Below are 18,888 nucleotides of genomic sequence, written 5' to 3' on the forward strand. Positions count from 1 at the left end.
TACCTCTGTAACAATAATCAGCGTTCGTGGAAACAAAATTAAGCGATACGCACAACAAGGACCAGTAAAAGTATGTAACAAAAATACAAAATGAATCAAAAGTCTGAAGTAGAAGTTGCAGCAAATTAATTTTTTGCACTTTTTCTTGTTACATTTTATGAGCAATAAAATAATGTTTTAAATCTTTAATGAATTTTAAAAAGTAATCTGTAAAATAATATATTCTCAATATTTTTTAACATTTCATAATGTTAGAATTTGTTAATTTTTTTAATGTGAAAAATTATTGTGTGTATAGTTTATTAAAAGAATAAATAAAAGAATATGTATAAAAAATTTTAAAAATTCCTTTTGATGAATTATTGAATAATAATTTTTCCTCCATTATATTTGACAAGAAGTAAAGAGTGCAAAAAATTAAAGCATCGATAGTTTTAGCTGAAATATTTCACACGACTGATTAAAATCAATCAACGCGAGTCATCGATTTTTCTATTATATTACATATTGTTATACTTATTTATTCGATATAAATTACTTTAGTCCTTCGTTCGATTAATTAATAAGTCATAAAAACGACCAACATTCAACGATAAAAAAACCTTTGTGTTCAGATCAAGCATCAATTGTGACAAATGCATAAATTATCGAACATTCATGAATTAAAAAAGAATAAAAAATTTTGCTCGGAAATTTCACGATTCAATCAAGAATGAAAATTTTTAATTTCTAAATGTTTGCGCATTTAATTAAATTTTTTTTTCAAGAAAAAAATTTTAATAAAAATATAATCTATTAAATATATTCGGTGTTTTATTTCTATCGAATCAGGAAAATATTTTATTCTAAATTAATTAATCGTGTCGTATTGATAAAAATTTCGATATAATTCTAATTTACGACAAGGCACAATTAAGTTTTTAAATATTTATGAAAAAATATATGCACCTAAAAACAGGGATTTTAACAAAACAAAATTTTTTTATTTTTTATTTGCAATAAAAAAATTTAAATTATTAATTTACTTCCTTCTCTCCCTATTATTTTGACTCGATAAGATCTTATCTCTGGATGACGTCGTAAGCTAAGATTATACCGTAAAGATTTTTTAAGGCATTTATTTAATTTTTTTACATCTATAAATTTTTTATTTACTTTTAATTTATATATATCATTTTTTTATATTATTTCTATTTATATAATTCGCGAGGGATCGTATAGAAATTTTTTTTAACTGTTGAAGAAAAGATGACTGCACGATAAAACTCATTTTTCGATTCAATTATTCACGTACACAAAACGAAAGTAGAAGCAACAAATTCGTTCGAAAGTAAACGCCTACGTAAGGAGATGTGCTAGGAACAGGTAGAAAACTTCCTTATAAGTCTAATTTATAAGAAACAGATTTTGTACAATTTCTAGTGTTTTTAATACAATTTCTGCTTTCGAATGTCATCTTATAAATCTTATATCACATTCGCGGGGCTGGCCGCACCATCTTGTAAATATCATACAATCCAAGATAAGTCGTTTCTGCATTTCACCAAACATTGTCTGTAGGTCTCCTGGATCTTTCCTTCCCTCTCTTACTCTCTCTTTCTCCGCGATATATATATATTTCTCTCCTTTTTTTTTCTTAAAGATATATACACATAGACAACACACATATTTATATATATTATACATATAAATACACACATACACACGATACACATATACGTATAACACACATGTATGTATACCTATGACTATACTATGTACCGTACTACTATCGTGTGAAAGATATATCACACTCTGTGCTATCATTCAATCTATCTTTACTGTCTTTACATGTCTTTAACGACGTAGACGATATTAGTTAGCGAATAAAAATATTTATAATTGCTCTCTTAGAAAGGAGAACGAAAGTTGCAAGAATAAATGTACGGAAGATCCAGAGTAAAAAATAGACCAACTTCATATAATATTCATGTATCATTTTTTATTTAAAATATATAATACACTGTTGTCAAAGTGCATTAGTGCTTTATTGATATTAATTTTTCTTTTATCAAATTCATACATGAGACAAATTTTCTGTATGCAAAAAAAATCTTCGGTATCAGCATTTTTTTCACTTTGCAAAGTAGGGGAAAAAGAAGATTCTGCCCAGCAAACATCAAATAATAGTTATATAATTGTTAGTTATAATTTCCCACTCAACAATATAATTGTTATATAAATGTTATATAATTGTTAATAACTGTTATATAACTGTTGTATAACTGTTACATAACATGTAACAATTATATTGCTGAGTAGGAAATTATAACTAACAGTTATATAAATGTTACTTGGTGTTTGCTGGGTGAAGCTTTATTCTGGTCTACATATGCATCTTTTGAAAAAACGTGTCGTTAATTATAGAATATTACTTCATTAATATAATTATCTAGTCGTAGAAAAGCCACATATGGATATTTTGAAAAAATTCGTGAATTTGGTCTGAATTTGACTCTGACTTTGACTTTTCGCATACGACTACGAAGTCCGCCTCATCGACGATCTTCAACTGTGTGTGAAAGGATAAAAGTAAATTACGTACAAGATAGTCGGTGTGCGTGTGCGTTTCTTAGAAAACAGTTTTGCGAATTAAGATTACGAAAAGGGGCGGTTCTCTATAGACAGCGAGAAAACTGTGGTAATCCGCATCGTCGCTCCATTGCAAAACCGCTTCCGAAGTTATACATTTAAGAATAGTGAACTGTTATATATACGACGAGAAAAGTACAGGAAGCTATCGTCCTAGATCGCGCGAGTACTGTTAATATTTATTGCGGAGAACATCCGAATTTCAAGCTGAACAACGAGAATTTTTTTTCAATGGACGAAAGGAAACTCTTGCAATGAAATCGATAAAGAGAGAAAAATCAACATGTCAGTACAGACCATTGTTGTTACATTGCAGCAATATTGCAGCAATATTGCTGCAATGTAACAACATTCTGTCTTGATTTAAGATAAGCCGTTTCGAGATAACATGATTCTGTAATTAAATTAAATGACGGAAAAAAAGTAATTTAAGTAAAATTTATGTGAGATAAAAAATGTATAAATTTAATTTGAAAAGAATTTTAAAAATTAATTTTATTACACGAATATTCTTAACGAGAATCCAATTTCAAACAAGTAATATATCGATCAAAAATATCCAATTATGTTAGTGGATCATGCGATATAGGACGATTAGTTTGACGTTAATTAAAGGCTGCGTCGAGTAGCAGACGCAGAGAATGTTGTATGTGAGTTTTATACCGTATAAGCGAAACATACATACTGCTCGCCAGTAGACGTACATACATATGTATATATGTATTGTTATGTTATTGCCTAATAACTACGAAATAGAACGTTATGAGAATTATATATAATCCATATTCCTTTCTTTTCCTCTCATTTTATCCTATTATCTAAATATTATTATATACAAATACAAAGAGAAAAATATATAGAAACACCCACGTTGCAAATCAACGATCATATGCAACTGTCAAACATGTACATTGGTCCGATAAAATGATACGACGAAAAAGAGAATTTTATAGTCATCTAAAATTAATTGTAAATCTAGCCCTTCTTTGTACATATTATTTCGTTATAGAAATAGAAATATTATTATCATTCAGTCAAAGATTATGAAATTAATAGGTTTATTTCTTGAATAATAATTTTATTTAACACGACGGTTACAATTATCGCCTTCGACATTTTGATTAGTCGGTATTTGTGTCATTAATTGATAAATATTATTTATGAAACAGATTTAATTTAAATTTTGTTAAAATATATTTTTTTTAAACATAATAAACAAATATATGTTTTATATCTGCCAATATAAAAAATATAAAAAGCATTCTACATTTTTCTGCTTTTCAAAAATATTTTATTATTTTTATTACATTTTACTATCAGTTTAAAATGATTAATGAATAATTACAATTTTTCAACATTGCCTCAATCGAAACCTGTAAAGCCATAACGATAATGTGTCACATGTAGTCGAAAATTGTAATGCTATAATATCGTCAGTTATAACATTATTGATGTAATTAGATGCTGTTACAGTACACTGCGTCCTAATTAGGGAACGTAATTCTTCAATATTATTAGTACTTGCGCCAGTTTATACGGGAACATGATCAATATTATGTTTATATGTTTCATATTTTGTACGTGTGTACGTGACACACTCATATTAATTGCATCATTATTTGTCACAGACCATATGCTTCTGAATCGCAAACGATAAATAAGAAATTGGCTGATATCGATCACGATTATCAACACGTAGGGTGATTATTGTATTATCATTAAAGAGTTTTTCGTGTACATTCCATTTTATACACAAGATTCGGCGATAATGTCAGTTTTTTAATCTATTCGCCGATACAGGAATCTACCATATATTGGAATGATATAAAATAACTATAATTTATAATTTATATTTATATACATTTCATAATTTTAGCTTGTATTATTTGTTATTTATTATTTGTTATTTTCTCTCAAGGACGATGACTGACGTGAAAATTTTATAAACTATAAATTAATTATAATTCAATTAATTAAAACACATATTAACATATTTAATTGATTTAAAAAATTTAGCAACTGAAGATTTATATTTGATTCTTTAGTTCAAATTAAAATAATAATGGAAGTATATAAAGTCATAATTTATTCCTCGAATAAAGTATCGATATATTTATCTGGGTTATTACTTTGTTTTTCATCGCATGATTAACTAATGCACATAGCATGTCATTTTTTTAATAATAATTAAGATAAGTTAAATCAATCGCAATGATTTGATAGGAGACCAATTCACTTTTATATATTTTTAATGAACAAATATGATGAAAGCAAACGTTACAAATTAATCTTAAAACGTATCAAGAGATAAAATAAATTCAATTATGATTTTAAATCTTTCAATCAAATTCGAGATCAATGTTTGTATTATATAGCGTATTTTTAACAGTGTAGACACTACGTTATGTGAAATAATAAATCTGATTACTTTTGATAAATCGTTATCGCGAAATAATAATTAACGCACAGCCGATGAATCGACTAGCGTCTGCAACAATCGCATCACGTTGCAACAGTTGCAACGGGAAATGCGATATTGTTCATTACTACGTTCTCGAATATCGAGAATCGGGCAAAAAAAACAAAGATACGATAATATTTTTTTGCGGCCAAAAGAGATAAAACAGAAATTAACCCTTGACGTTTCGCGACGATTCAGTCGTCGCGCTATTTTTCTTCCCATTTTTGAAGTACAATAAAAAAAAGAGAGCAGATACGCGATGCAATATACGTGTGATATTAAAGAATTACCACTCTGTTCTGCACGCAAACTATGTGATCTGCACGTCGCTGCTATCGGGATATAAATAAAGACTTTTTCTTTGAGAATGTAACTATCAGTTCTTGGCCGAGTGATTGATAGAATAGGGATGTTGGAATATCCCTACCCTAAATCATAACTGCATCGACAGCGACAGGCGGGGCCGCCGACACCGATAACATAGTTATCTATTGTGTAGACTGTGGAAGTTTTCCCGCACCATTTTTTCGTCATCCACGAGGAGACGATGTCACGAACGGACGTATTGAAAAACATGTAAATATTGATAAATATATTTGTAAAATATTAAAATTGATTGTGATCAAGCACGAGTGTAATTAATCAGCAAACAATCATCGAGGAAAGCTCAGGTTTAATGAGAATCGTCTCGTCCTAGGTGAGTTTCTTCAGATAAGCATTGCTATTACAATAAATCGAAAAAATTTGAATAATAAATTAAACAATTTCCTGACCTCATTCAAGAATATTAAGATGTATCTTTAGTAAAATACAAATAAAATTTAATACAAAATGAATATATTTTTTCAAAAATGTGCTCTTTTTTAATATATTTTTAATTATCTCTTAAGAAGTATATATTTTTTTTTTATTTTTATACGTATCATTAAAAAGCTCTATACTTTGCTGTCAATATTTTTATCATTGTAAATATCCTTAAAAATTCTAATAATAAAAATTCTAATTCTAATATTTTCTAATAAATTCTAATAATATTTTCTAGTAAATAGAGAAAACAAATTAAATATTAACAATTTAAATATTAATTAATTATTTTTATCATTGTAAGTATTTCTTAAAAATTCTAATGATAAAAATTCTAATTCTCTTATATTTTCTAATAAATTTTTGTAATATTTTATAGCAAATAGAGGAAACAAACTAAATATTTTCATTGTTTTTAATGATATAAAAGTATATATAAAGATAAAAAGTTATTGCCTTCAATCATATATTTCTTGTAATGGATAAATTTTTTTAAATTTATAATTGGCGAGTTTTCTATCTTTATCATAATTTTTGCATTTCTATCCATAAACTACTTGCTATTCTATACTCGAATAAAAAGAACATTGCAAGAGTATATTCTCTAGAACAAACTTTAAAAACAAAATATATATTTTTATCAATAAATATTAGTAATAATTAAAATATATTATGAAAAAATTTTTATGGAAAAATATAAATTATATTGAATCTCATTAGAATTAGATTTCTGATCTAATCTGTAACATGTAATATAATACAAGCTGTAGCTGCATCGTACGGATATTGTAAAGATGCGAAAATTTTTTCGATAAATTTGTTATAAGTAAATTACTAATTAATAATTGCTAATTTTGAGATTGCTTTATTTCATCTGAGATCATCTTACTAACATCGAATAAAGCTTTCAATTTGCTTCTCCTCGAAAATTGCAGATTGAGGCTTTATCAAATTTAGTACGCCATGTTAACGCTTACACGCTACGTCGCATTGATAAGCGCTTTAGGACTTTTGATAAGCGACGTGGATAGCAAGGAACTTGCGGATAGAAAATGGTGGGAAACTACGTTAGTTTATCAGATTTGGCCTAGAGGATTTCAGGACAGCGATGGTAATGGAGAGGGCGACCTGAAGGGTAGGTCACACAAATTGCTTTAGAGCCGGAAATTAAGCTTTCATCGGTCATATATAACTCTATAAGATATTATTATTGATATATTCATATACATTGACCCATATATAATACACTATAAAAATATTTTAATGCGTATATTGCTAAATAGCTTTAATTAATTCGCAGGTATTATTAATCGACTCGGTTATCTCAACGATCTCGGAATCGAGACAATTTGGTTAAATCCTATTTACCCGTCGCCATTGATCGATTCGGGATATGATGTCTCTAATTATACGGACATACATCCTCTTTTCGGAGATTTAAATGTTTTCGATAATTTCATACAAGAAGCACACAATCGAGGTATAATAATATACAGTATACAATTAAAATCTTATGATATTTCCAATTTTATTGTCATTTATTTTCAGTAACAAAGATACTGTTCTGATTCTTGATAAATCTCTTTTATATTTTAAGAGATGTATTTTATAGTAATGAAAGTAAATCTGAAAGTTTTTTTAGTTTGAAAAACTTTTGTGTAAATAATTTTCATTAGAATTAATTTTCATATAAAAGTTGATGGTTATTATTAAACTATAAAAGTTAAAGTATAACTTGTATTTTAATTTTTATTCTTTTAATTTTTATTCTTTGTATTCAAATTTTAAAAAATTTCAATTATCCATCAGATGGTTTCTTTTACATGTATAATATGATTTCGATATTTAATATATTCTAATATTATATTTTTTCTTAAACGCTCGCACTATTTATATTTAATGACTTTACTGTTAACTCCTTTTAGGATTAAGAGTCATTCTAGATATCATCCCAAATCATTCCAGCGATCAACACGAATGGTTTCAAATGTCGGCACAAAATATCAAGCCGTACACTGACTATTATATTTGGACTGATGGCAGAATTGATAAAAATGGCACAAATATTCCACCGAATAACTGGGTATATTTTTGCCAGTTTTATTGTTTTATTGTTTTATTGATATAGCGTTATTCCAACAATTTTTTTAAGCAAACTTAAAATTTTTTTATACAACAGAAGCTAGTAATAGCAAAATGTTTAAAGTCGAATTATGCATGAATTTCTTGATATATTTTTACACGATAAACTTTTTACAATAATTTTTTTTTAAATTATTGACATCCAATTTATAAACAGCAATAAAGAAAATATATATTTTATTTAAAAGAAAAATATATATTTTTTTTTTATTACTTTTTATAGGTGAGCGCATACAACGATAGTGAAGGATCTGCATGGACATGGCATAAAGAAAGACAACAATGGTACTATCATAAGTTTCTTGATTCTCAACCGGATCTTAATTTAAGAAACGAGAAAGTGATTGAAGAATTGATGGTAATATGTTTATTTAATATATAAATAACAGAATATTTTTTTATATTTTTAAATTTAAAAATTTTATAAATCTAAATTAAAAATTGCGATAAAAACTGAAAAGAATACTGACAAGAATAAAGAGTTAAAATATAAAATTTAATTTTTTTAGAGCAGAGTGCAATTTTTTAAATAATTTAGTAAGAGTTAAAGTTTTTAGTTAAAGCCAAAGCAACTTATTATTAATTAATAATTCCAATAAATTTAAGAAATATTAAAAAGTATAAAAAATAAGTATTACTTTTTTTTTGTTTTAAATCAAAGAAATATTTAATCAATATGTATATGACTTATATTATATTAAATTAATATATTAAATTCATCAATAATTCATTATTAATCAATAATTAAGATGTATATCTTTTCAATTTTTATTTAAAAAAATAAGCAAGGACTGTAATATTTATTTTTTGTCATAATTAATAAATAATTAATTTTTGTGAATAGGATATATTTGACTTTTGGTTAAAAAGAGAGGTTGATGGTTTTGTAATTAACGCGGTGCCATATTTCTTCGAGGACGAAGCCTTAAAAAACGAATCCACAAAAGGCATTTATACCTTTGGTCTTTCCGAGAACACTGCTCTTCTTTATATATTTCGTAAATACATCGATGACTGGGTATCGATCCATAATAAAACATCAAAGTATGATATATTAAATATTTTTAAGACCAGTTATTATTGTTAATATATCATATTATTATAACATTATATATATGCATTATGTTTGTATATAAAAAGGAATTTCAATATATTAATCTTTATTTCACAATCAGTATATTAATTTTAATAATAATTTATTATAAAACTCATATGATTTAATGATTATAATTATTAGGTTGTTAATCGCGGAATCATATGATATTACTGACGATAATTTAATAACATATTATGGAAATAGCACGCACAAAGGAATTCCACCTTTCAATTTTAAATTTATTACACAAATTCGTAATAGCAGCAGTGCTAGTGATATCAAACAACGTATCTCGGATGAATGGATCAAACTTCTTCCAGAAAATTCTAGTACCAATTGGGTGGTAAGAATAAGCACTAAATTAAAAATAATTTTATCAAAATTAAAAATAAAATTTGAAATTATTTTATTTTTATTATTGGATTATATTATTAGATATTTAAAAGATTTGTATATTTATTTTTTACTGCATTAATATAATTAGAATTTGAAAAATATGTAAATATTAATTGAATGTAGGTTTTTGACGTCATTTATGTGTAACTATTTTTTACAATGCAGCTTTCAAATCATGATAATTCGAGAGTAGCCTCGAGAATCGGTTTCAATCGAGTTGACGGCCTTCATATGCTTAGTTTGCTTTTACCTGGACAAGCATATACATATTATGGCGAAGAAATAGCCATGTTGGATACGGAGATAAGTTGGGACGAAACCATCGATCCCATGGGATGTGCCAGAGGCATAAAGAATTATAAATATTTCTCGAGGGATCCATCGAGAACTCCCATGCAATGGAATTCTGAAATTTCAGCTGGTTTCTCAAAAAATAAAACTACGTATCTCCCTGTTCATGATTATATCAACAATGTGGAGACGCAACAAAATAAAAGTCAGAGTAATTTAAAGACATATAAAGAACTGGCTATTCTGAGAAAGAAACCAATTTTTAGAAATGGAGCTTATGAGCTTAAAAGTTTGAACAATGATCACGTGTTGGTGTTAAAAAGGTTGGAGAAATATATATATAATATGCATTATTAACACAAATATAAATAATTTTATTTTTTCGAAATTATATTTATTATTTATAAGCTATTATTTCTCTAAATTTTATTTAATATTTTTTCAAAAATTTATATTCTTTGTATATGCATGTAAATTACATAAAAATTTACAAAATTCATTTAAATTCATTTTAATACTGCAATTATTGTTAATTATCTTTTTTATTAACAATTAGATTCTTGGAAAATTATTCAGAAGAGCTATATATTATTGTAATTAATCTGGGTTTGCGGCGAGAGAAGATTAATCTGACCTCTGTATATCCTAATTTAGATGAAACTTTAGAGATTGTTGTAGCTTCTAGCAATGCAATTCACAACACGTAAGTTTCATTGCATAATGTACAAATACTACCGAATAATTTCCACAATTTTTTTAAATTCAATCTTTCCTATTAAAAGATAATATATAAGCCTTTATTAAAAATAAATTAATAAATTTTTAGCAATTTAAAATTAACTTTTTTAATAAAAATATTGCATTTAATAAATTTTATGAAAAAAATCAATTTAAACGTAAATAGGTTATCAATTTTTCAATTTTTTACTCCCGACTGCTGCCAACCTACGGTTGGCAAAAGACGGAGGGAGTATGCGTTTTTTCAATCAATTTTCTCTAGAATAGTCTCATACAAAAAAAATTTATTTTAAAAATTATGATAAGTAAATAGAATAAATTTTAGAAATATTAAGTAATTTTAATATTTTAATTTTAATATTTTTTTGACTTTTATTTTTACGACGAATTATTTTTTTTGTTGTATAATATTACAGTTTTTCCTCCTTCTTTCCCTGATTCATCCTGTATTGTATATATGTATAATAATAATAATCTGTCTTAATTATTTTATTCGGTTTTCGAATTACTTTGTAAATTAACATATGTTTTTAGAAATGATGTTCCACGGGATAATTTTGTATTAACAGCAAACGCCGCATTTGTCTTAAAAGGTCAAAAAAAAAATGAACAGACTTCGACTGAATCCAGCACAAGTGCGTATTTTTTTAATTAATCACACAATCACATATTTATCAGTCTCGTTAAAATGACAGTAATTACAGGTCTTATCAATGTAGTCAGTATATATATATCAATCATTATAAATATTATTTTAGCGGCAAGAAACGATACATCCTCCATAACCGAGACGACCAATTCTACTGAAAGCACGACGCAAAATGGAATAGAATCTAATAATTCAGCGTCACATTCCACACCTATATTTCAAATAATAATAAGTGCCATTATAATTGTAATAGCACAAATTTTATAATTAATATAAGCAAAAAATAAGAATGTATATAATAAAAATAGAATTCTAAATATATAATATATATATATATATATATATATATATATATATATATATACAAGGCGCTAATCAGATTCTTGATATAGTGTTTTAGATCCAGCATTCCAGATCACTATCTTTCACTTATAAACACTTCAATTTGGAATAAACTTTTTTTTAAAAAGATATCGAAAAAAAATATTCATCTGCTAATACAAATTTTTATGATTAATTCTGAAGAGTTCAAGAAATCCTCTTTATCTCATTCTTAAGAGTTTTAAAAAATTTTCTACACATGTTTATTACACTTATAAAATCAATTCACAAAAATGCTATTTTAAATCATTTATAATTTAAGAATTATTAATAATATCATATTGATTTTTCAATATGTTTATTAAGGAGAAATTGATCATTATATAAAAAAATATTAGGTATATAGGTCACGATACTTAAGTAAGATAAGATATTGATAATGATAGATATTGATAAAAACTATTTACCTAATAAATGTAATATGATCCAAAACTTCTAATAAATTAAAACACGCGTGCAATTTGATTAAAATACTTTTTGTTATAATTAACAGTCTAATCCTTAGTATGTAGTTTATGAATCTCTAAATGGAAAGTGATTCGAATTGAAAATAATAAAAAAAATCATCTGTCATTGTCAATGCAAAGCTAGAAACTACTTTAAATGATGAACATGGTGATTTACATGAACTAAAAAAACCTAACAATAAGCAGATATTTGTGGAAATCATTCGAGATCATCAGGTGCATAACAAACGCGTATTCATAATAATGATATTTATGCAATAAATATGCTTAGTGATCTATTCTTTATGAAGACGTCGATATCTATGTAAATTGTATTTATTTAAATTAAATCTCTGAAAAGAAAAAATCCAGCTCCAGCAAATTTCAGAATGTGAAGTGTATCAGTGATAATTTGTAATGATTAACGCGAAAAAATGTAAAAAATATTGTATTTTAAATTGCGTCTCTCTGCGAATTTTACAGTCCGCTGACAGATGACTTTTAATGTTATATTCAGAGAAAATGTTATCAAAAAAAAGTGAGCTTGACCCTAAAAATTGATTGCTCCATTTATACGTATGTAATCCAATTATCTGTATATTCCAATTATCAGTATATATATATTCGTTCAATAAGAATAAATGACAGATAATTCGGGATGACTATAATGTACAGTTAATTAATAACGGCTTTTTCATAATCTTGCTGCTTATCTTTTGCATATACCGCTATCTTTACTCATACTGTCATTTACACAAATAATTCTCTCACATAATTCGACCTGAAATTTTTGCAAAAACAACGATGTTTATGTCGACAGGCTCGTAAATATCGAAAAGAAGCAAAATGAAGAGGTTCAATTAAAAGGATTTGAAGATTTCTCTGTACAAAGTGTTATTGTATTATTGTGTATATCAAGGAAAACATTAAAATGAAGCTACAAGAAAAATCCGCTTTTGCTCAGAGAAACCTGGTTTATGACACCATCCCTCTTATTATTATCGATAAGATGGAAAGGAAACATTTCCAAGGTTCGTAAAGTTTCGTTATACTATCCAATTAAATTTCTCTTTCTCTCTTAGAAATAATAAAACGAGTAATTCTTAATCTTTATAACTCCCTAATTTGTGAGAAATTAATTAATTAATTAATTTAAAAGATATCAAAGCATCGTATATCTTTTATTTGTAAATTATTTTAAATTATTTGTAAATTTATTTGTAAATTATTTTAAATTATTTGTAAATTATTTTAAAATAGCATTAAATACTTTATAAATATTTGATAATGAGAGATATATAAATATGTATACATATATATAAAATAAAAATATAATGGACCTTTTTTTAAAATAATATTGAGTGCATCAAAATATATTATGTCAATCTCTTATTTTAGATAATAAAGAAACTCCAAAATATTATTACATTTCTCCTTTCTGGATGAAGTTCCGCTTATTATTATTTTGGACATTGTGGTTTATGTTGATTGTAGCGCTGACGCTCTGTATTCTCATGTATTTTTGTTTCACACCTCGAATGTGTTATAATTCAAACGTACACAAGAACATAAACGGCAGAGTAAGTATCCAAAATTGAGACTCATCAAATATACAGAATGTTCAAAAATTCATGGTATGCATTTTGTGTATATTAGACTTTTTCGTTTATTTTAACATATATGCGTACGAAATTTGTGCCATAAATTTTTAAACATATTTTTAATATTTTCCCCCTCTTTGTATAAAAATATATGGTTTTATAAAATCCTTTTATTCTGTTATACAGCTTTTATCAAGAAACAAATTTTTGTGGAATTTAATGTATTCAGTCAATATTCAAGTAATTTACAAATATATGATGAAATTGATAATTTATCATCTCTTGATTTAGAAATTAATATTGCTCTAATGTACTTTTCTTCTAAATTCGATTATTTTTAAATAAAACAATACACTCCTATTATATTTTTAATATATTAATGTATTTTAAATGTGTATGTTTCAGTAAATATACATCATTTCAAAAAAATGCAGTGGCATCATGTCGAGTATTATAATAATTTGAATATTATTATATATGTTTGTACTGTATAAATATAAGAATTAAATTGTTGCATATATATTTCTTGTCACAGAAAATTATAATTTTACTCTCTAATGTTAACTCTTTACAATATTTTCCACATTTTCATGGAATTACATTTCTAAATTTTTAAATACTATACATACTTTTATTATTAATATTTATACAATTTCAAAAACGTAGTCATTTAAAAATTTAGAGTTATTATTTACATGAAATGTGAAACTTTTATCGTAAATATTTTCTAGAAATTTTTCTAAAATTTGTCTAGAAATTATATGTAATTGTATATATTATAAAATGCAATGATAAAAATTAAACACAATAATAAAAATATTATATTATAGTGATGATAATAAAATAAGTAAATCATAGTTTTGTATTTAAAAAAAGAATTAAAATATTTAAAATAAACTTTGATTTTATTGTATTTTTTTCATAAATAGTAAAGATTTAATTTACTTTCAAATTTTATTTTTAGTGAATTATTAATTTACTCTAATAATAATATCAAAATCTCTTTAAGCTAATTTTATTTATAGAATTATGAAACGATGTATTGTGAAATATACAAATGTGAAATATATAATTACACATGAAAATTGATGCATCTCTCTCTCTCTCAAAATCTGTCTATTCGATTTAATTCTAAAATTTATCAATTTTGTTTCACAAGTATACTTTTATTTTTTACTTATTAGCCATTTTACTTAGAAGATATTTTTACATTTGCATGAACAATTACATACATCTCGCATATAAAATTTTTATATCTGCTCGTTTTATTACAACTAACTCACTATTCTGTCCAATAATCTATATAATTTTGAAAAGTAAAAAATAAATACGAAAATCTTGCAATTTAGACTTCTTGTTTAGTAATCGACTGTGATCTTTTCAAAGTTGACTGTGATTCTCGATTTAATTTTCCTTGAACTAGCGTCGTTGAGCTCAACATAACAGAAATTTGTTCTGGTAAAGGACACGCAATCAACAAAAGCTCTTCCGCGTTATAATACTTATTCAATATTTGATACAATTGCGTAAACGCGGCACAAATGTTATTTTTTACCGGTTTAAATAAAATAAATTCAGTTTCTTTATTAGCCAAATATAACTGCATCGATTGTTGTATCTCAGGACATTTAAACTTGATTATCCTTAAAACATCAACTATTATGTCTGCCACTTCCTTTGCACTTCCTAGTGGATTTTCCTGACTGGAATTTGCATCATGCAATCTGTCCTTTTCCAATAACTTGATAATGGGACTAATCAATAAATAACTTGCGTGTTGTATCAGTTGTTGACATGTAAACTTTAACTTTGCATCCACATGTTTTCTTGAATCGATGAGCTGTTCTTTCATCTGTGGTGCACCTTCCAAGAGAAACTGTAACAATGCATTGTTCGATAAAGTAAAGAGCCTGGAACTTTTCTCAAGGAGCCCAAATGCAGCGGTCTTCACTTTGGAAAAGTCCAAACTGTATTCCTTGATAGTGAAGTCAACTTGAAATGGTGCAATCTGCTCTCTAAGGATCAGCAAGTGTTTTATCTGAAACAATTCCGCGTCCAGAATGCTCGCTCTCTTCTCAATTTCTTGCCTGGCATTCTCGATGCTTTGGACACAAAGGGAAATTGCCTCCTGGCTCAATGATTGGAATACAGACCTATCCACGCAGCGATAAAGCCTTGACAAACATACCAGAGTCCTGCGAACCGTGGGATACCACATGGCATGTAAATCTGCTGGAGAACTTCCCATGTGTGTCTTTTGATAAATAGAATCGATGACTATATGATTCCTAGAGACTGGTTCTAGGACAGAACTGTCAGCTGATGACACCGAGATCTTTTTCATGCGAGTCTGGCGAGTCTCTTCTCTAATCGACTCCGCTATGTCCTCCATCATCTTCAATTTTTCTGGATACGCCAAGTCTCCTGATGAAGGATTGTAGTTCAACACATCAGACTGCAGATATAAGTGTGCACGAAATACCAATCTCTCCTGTACATCGTGTAACAGTTGCAAGCATATGTTTCCAAAGCCTTCCAATGGTTCAAAATTATTTTGTACATATTCGTCCAGCATTTCTATTCGTAAAATGCAGCAGATTTCTGCCAATGTCTCGAGATGATTGATGTGTATTATAAAAGGTCGTAAGGCATCATACAGCGATGTACACAAACTCTCTAAATATGCTGTCAGCCCGCTCGATTGCTTCGAAAAAAATTCATAAAAGAGTTTATGTTCATCTATTGATGCGTGCAAAAGCAGCGCACAAGAGTGTCGTACCAAGCTACAATGGTCACCGTTGTATTTCTCTCTGACAGAATTCAAAGACTTTTGTATACTTGCACCTAACACTAAACCTCGCTGACTCCAATAATATTGATGACACTCAAGCAACAGACTGTCGTACTCTTGTCTCTTGTACGATTTGCTTTCAATCTGCTCGATAACTGGTTTTGTCTTGGACAAAATTGTCTGAAATCTGCCATAGAATAAAGCGAGCGCTGTGTCTGGATTTCCCGATGAGCTTTCACTGTCCTTCAGATTTAAAATGCTCTCTGTGGTTTTAGAAAATAGATTGAAAATATAATTCTGTATCAATGTAATTGCTTTTGACTGGCAATGCCTGTATCGTATCAAGTAAACTCCACTTTCGCTGTACGACGAATTACTCTGCATGAAATCTATATTCGTATCAATTTTGTCTAGTATAGAGAAAAACATTTCGCTATTAATCGACAATGTAGATGCATCTAGCTTTTCTGTGATCATATTGATTTCCTTGAAATACTTAACATATTCCGTAATACTGTCAATCGTGGCGTTCAGCTGCTTCTGATCAGAAATAAGCTGCTCGCTAGCATCGTACAGAGAAGTGGTTTTAGCAGAAACTTCGTTATACTGTTTATAGAGCGCAGAAAAGTCATCCAACGCCTTCTCTATCTGGCAACAAACCTCGTGGCACTCAAACCTCCTTGATTTCAGCTCCTCGAGGTACCGATTATACTTCATATCATACATGGACATGTATTTTCTCTCCAAGGCCAAGTAATGCTGAAGTAACTCCTGATATCTTTCTATCGGAAGGATGTTTTCCTGGGGATCTTTTTGCAATTTCTCTTCATCGCTATGGATTACATTGGTTTGCAGATTCGATGACGGGAAGTACGAAGATATTGCATCCTCTAGATTCATTAAGCAGTCCTTTTGACATTCTGTCAATGGGGCCAAAAGATTGTCACTCTGGTCCCATTGAACGAGGTTATGCGGAATTGCTCTTGTCTTAGACATGCTTTTACTTGCGATAAGGATATTCAAAAATCAACATAATTGTGTGTATGATACTTATCCTAATTAAGATCACAGTTTCCCAAAACTGTGAATTTAAGTAAATTTACTTGATAAATCGTTATAAAAACTGAGTATAAATTGCAAGAAGCTGTCTACGTGTGACATTGATATTACCGACTTAACCAACTGCATTATCGACTTTAGAGAGAGAATTTCCCACCTTAACCTACCTAATCCATAATAATAATAACGCGCCTCTCTCTCTCTATTTATTTGAAAATATTGTGATAAATCGTTCTCCAAGAATAAGAAATATTGATCGATCCTTTCTTACTATCAATCAAATTGCCTCCCAATTTAAATAAAAAATAATTTAACACTCACCGACACGATGGAACTGACACAAGATGACAGATACACAAGATGACACATTGACAAGTTGACGGATCTATAAATATAAATACATCAAAGTTAAAGCAGTTATTATACATATCATTAATTAAGTAAATCATTGATTATTAATTTAAGCTAAACGCTCGTTTATTTCTGCGATCGATTTTATATTAAAAAATATAAAATATAAAATAAATATAATATAAAATATAATAAAATATATAATAAAATACAAATATAAATATATAATAAAATATAATATAATAAAATATATAACAAAATATATAAAATAATATAAAATTTAAATATAAAATATAATATAAAATAAAATAAAAATAAAGTAAAAAAAATAATATAAAATATAAAATACGCGTGAAATATCTTAACAAAAGTATCCCTTCGAAATAAAATTTCGCAAAATAATTCTAATAATAATACGCGTGTCAAATATTCCAACATATCCAACTGAATTAATAATGCCTAATTAAACTGATAATAATAAGTTAATAAAATTATAAACTTACCTCACGATTGCCCGATGTTTTCCCTGGGCCTCCTCCTCCTCCTCTCGTCTTATGTTGCGTTTTCATGGCACTTACACGAAATACACGCGATTGGCAACCGATAATTAATAATTGTAATAGAAACGATCGCGTTTTTGACGTTCACTCACTCACGCGATCACATTTCGAGACACAACACGACGAAATACGCGGAGCGACTCGCGTTTTTTGCCGGCCGCCTGACTTTGCGCGCGAATGACAACAAGATGGTGGAGGGGAGAGTCACCGCAAGTGTCACAAAAAATCGTACGTCACGTCTTGCGTCGCGAGTAACGCGAAGTTTGTTGTCTCTCTTTCTCTTTCTCTCTCCTCTGTTGTATTATATTACAATAATATAATAAATTAACACACGCTGTTTAAATAATAAACTCACGCACGAAACATACTTTGTGTCCTTGAATCAATCGTTAACGTGACGTCATCGCGGTTTTCGTTCAACTTCAGTCGTAATCTCGATACCAGACGCCATCGCACGAATTTGAATTAATACGCGATAGCAACAGGTAATA

At 27.7% G+C, this 18,888-nt stretch overlaps 3 protein-coding genes across 3 annotated transcripts; 2 read left to right on the top strand and 1 right to left on the bottom strand.

The window, feature by feature from the left end:
• The first annotated feature begins 5,531 nt into the window (after nucleotides 1-5,531).
• Nucleotides 5,532-11,617, top strand: LOC145968575 (salivary alpha-glucosidase). Its single transcript, XM_083094148.1, has 11 exons — nucleotides 5,532-5,789; nucleotides 6,832-7,031; nucleotides 7,197-7,376; nucleotides 7,822-7,979; nucleotides 8,262-8,396; nucleotides 8,883-9,082; nucleotides 9,276-9,477; nucleotides 9,696-10,144; nucleotides 10,378-10,524; nucleotides 11,094-11,194; nucleotides 11,318-11,617. Exons 2-11 carry the CDS (start codon nucleotides 6,860-6,862, stop codon nucleotides 11,473-11,475), a joined length of 1,902 nt encoding a protein of 633 aa, XP_082950274.1. The 5' UTR covers nucleotides 5,532-5,789; nucleotides 6,832-6,859; the 3' UTR covers nucleotides 11,476-11,617.
• A 747-nt stretch (nucleotides 11,618-12,364) lies between these two features.
• LOC145968583 (uncharacterized) lies at nucleotides 12,365-14,293 on the top strand. The gene is made up of 3 exons (XM_083094159.1): nucleotides 12,365-13,066; nucleotides 13,434-13,615; nucleotides 14,042-14,293. The coding sequence occupies exons 1-3, from the start codon at nucleotides 12,967-12,969 to the stop codon at nucleotides 14,042-14,044; spliced, it is 285 nt and encodes a 94-aa protein (XP_082950285.1). The 5' UTR covers nucleotides 12,365-12,966; the 3' UTR covers nucleotides 14,045-14,293.
• A 50-nt stretch (nucleotides 14,294-14,343) lies between these two features.
• On the bottom strand, nucleotides 14,344-18,520 carry Cog3 (conserved oligomeric Golgi complex subunit 3). Its single transcript, XM_083094144.1, has 3 exons — nucleotides 18,341-18,520; nucleotides 17,808-17,871; nucleotides 14,344-17,430 (listed from the first exon to the last, which is right to left on the bottom strand). The coding sequence occupies exon 3, from the start codon at nucleotides 17,421-17,423 to the stop codon at nucleotides 14,982-14,984; it is 2,442 nt and encodes an 813-aa protein (XP_082950270.1). The 5' UTR covers nucleotides 17,424-17,430; nucleotides 17,808-17,871; nucleotides 18,341-18,520; the 3' UTR covers nucleotides 14,344-14,981.
• Nucleotides 18,521-18,888: the final 368 nt, after the last annotated feature.

The sequence above is a fragment of the Camponotus vicinus genome, unplaced genomic scaffold (assembly GCF_025532165.1).
Source record: "Camponotus vicinus isolate PSW18456_S1 unplaced genomic scaffold, iyCamVici1.0 SCAF_3, whole genome shotgun sequence".
Taxonomy (NCBI): domain Eukaryota; kingdom Metazoa; phylum Arthropoda; class Insecta; order Hymenoptera; family Formicidae; genus Camponotus; species Camponotus vicinus.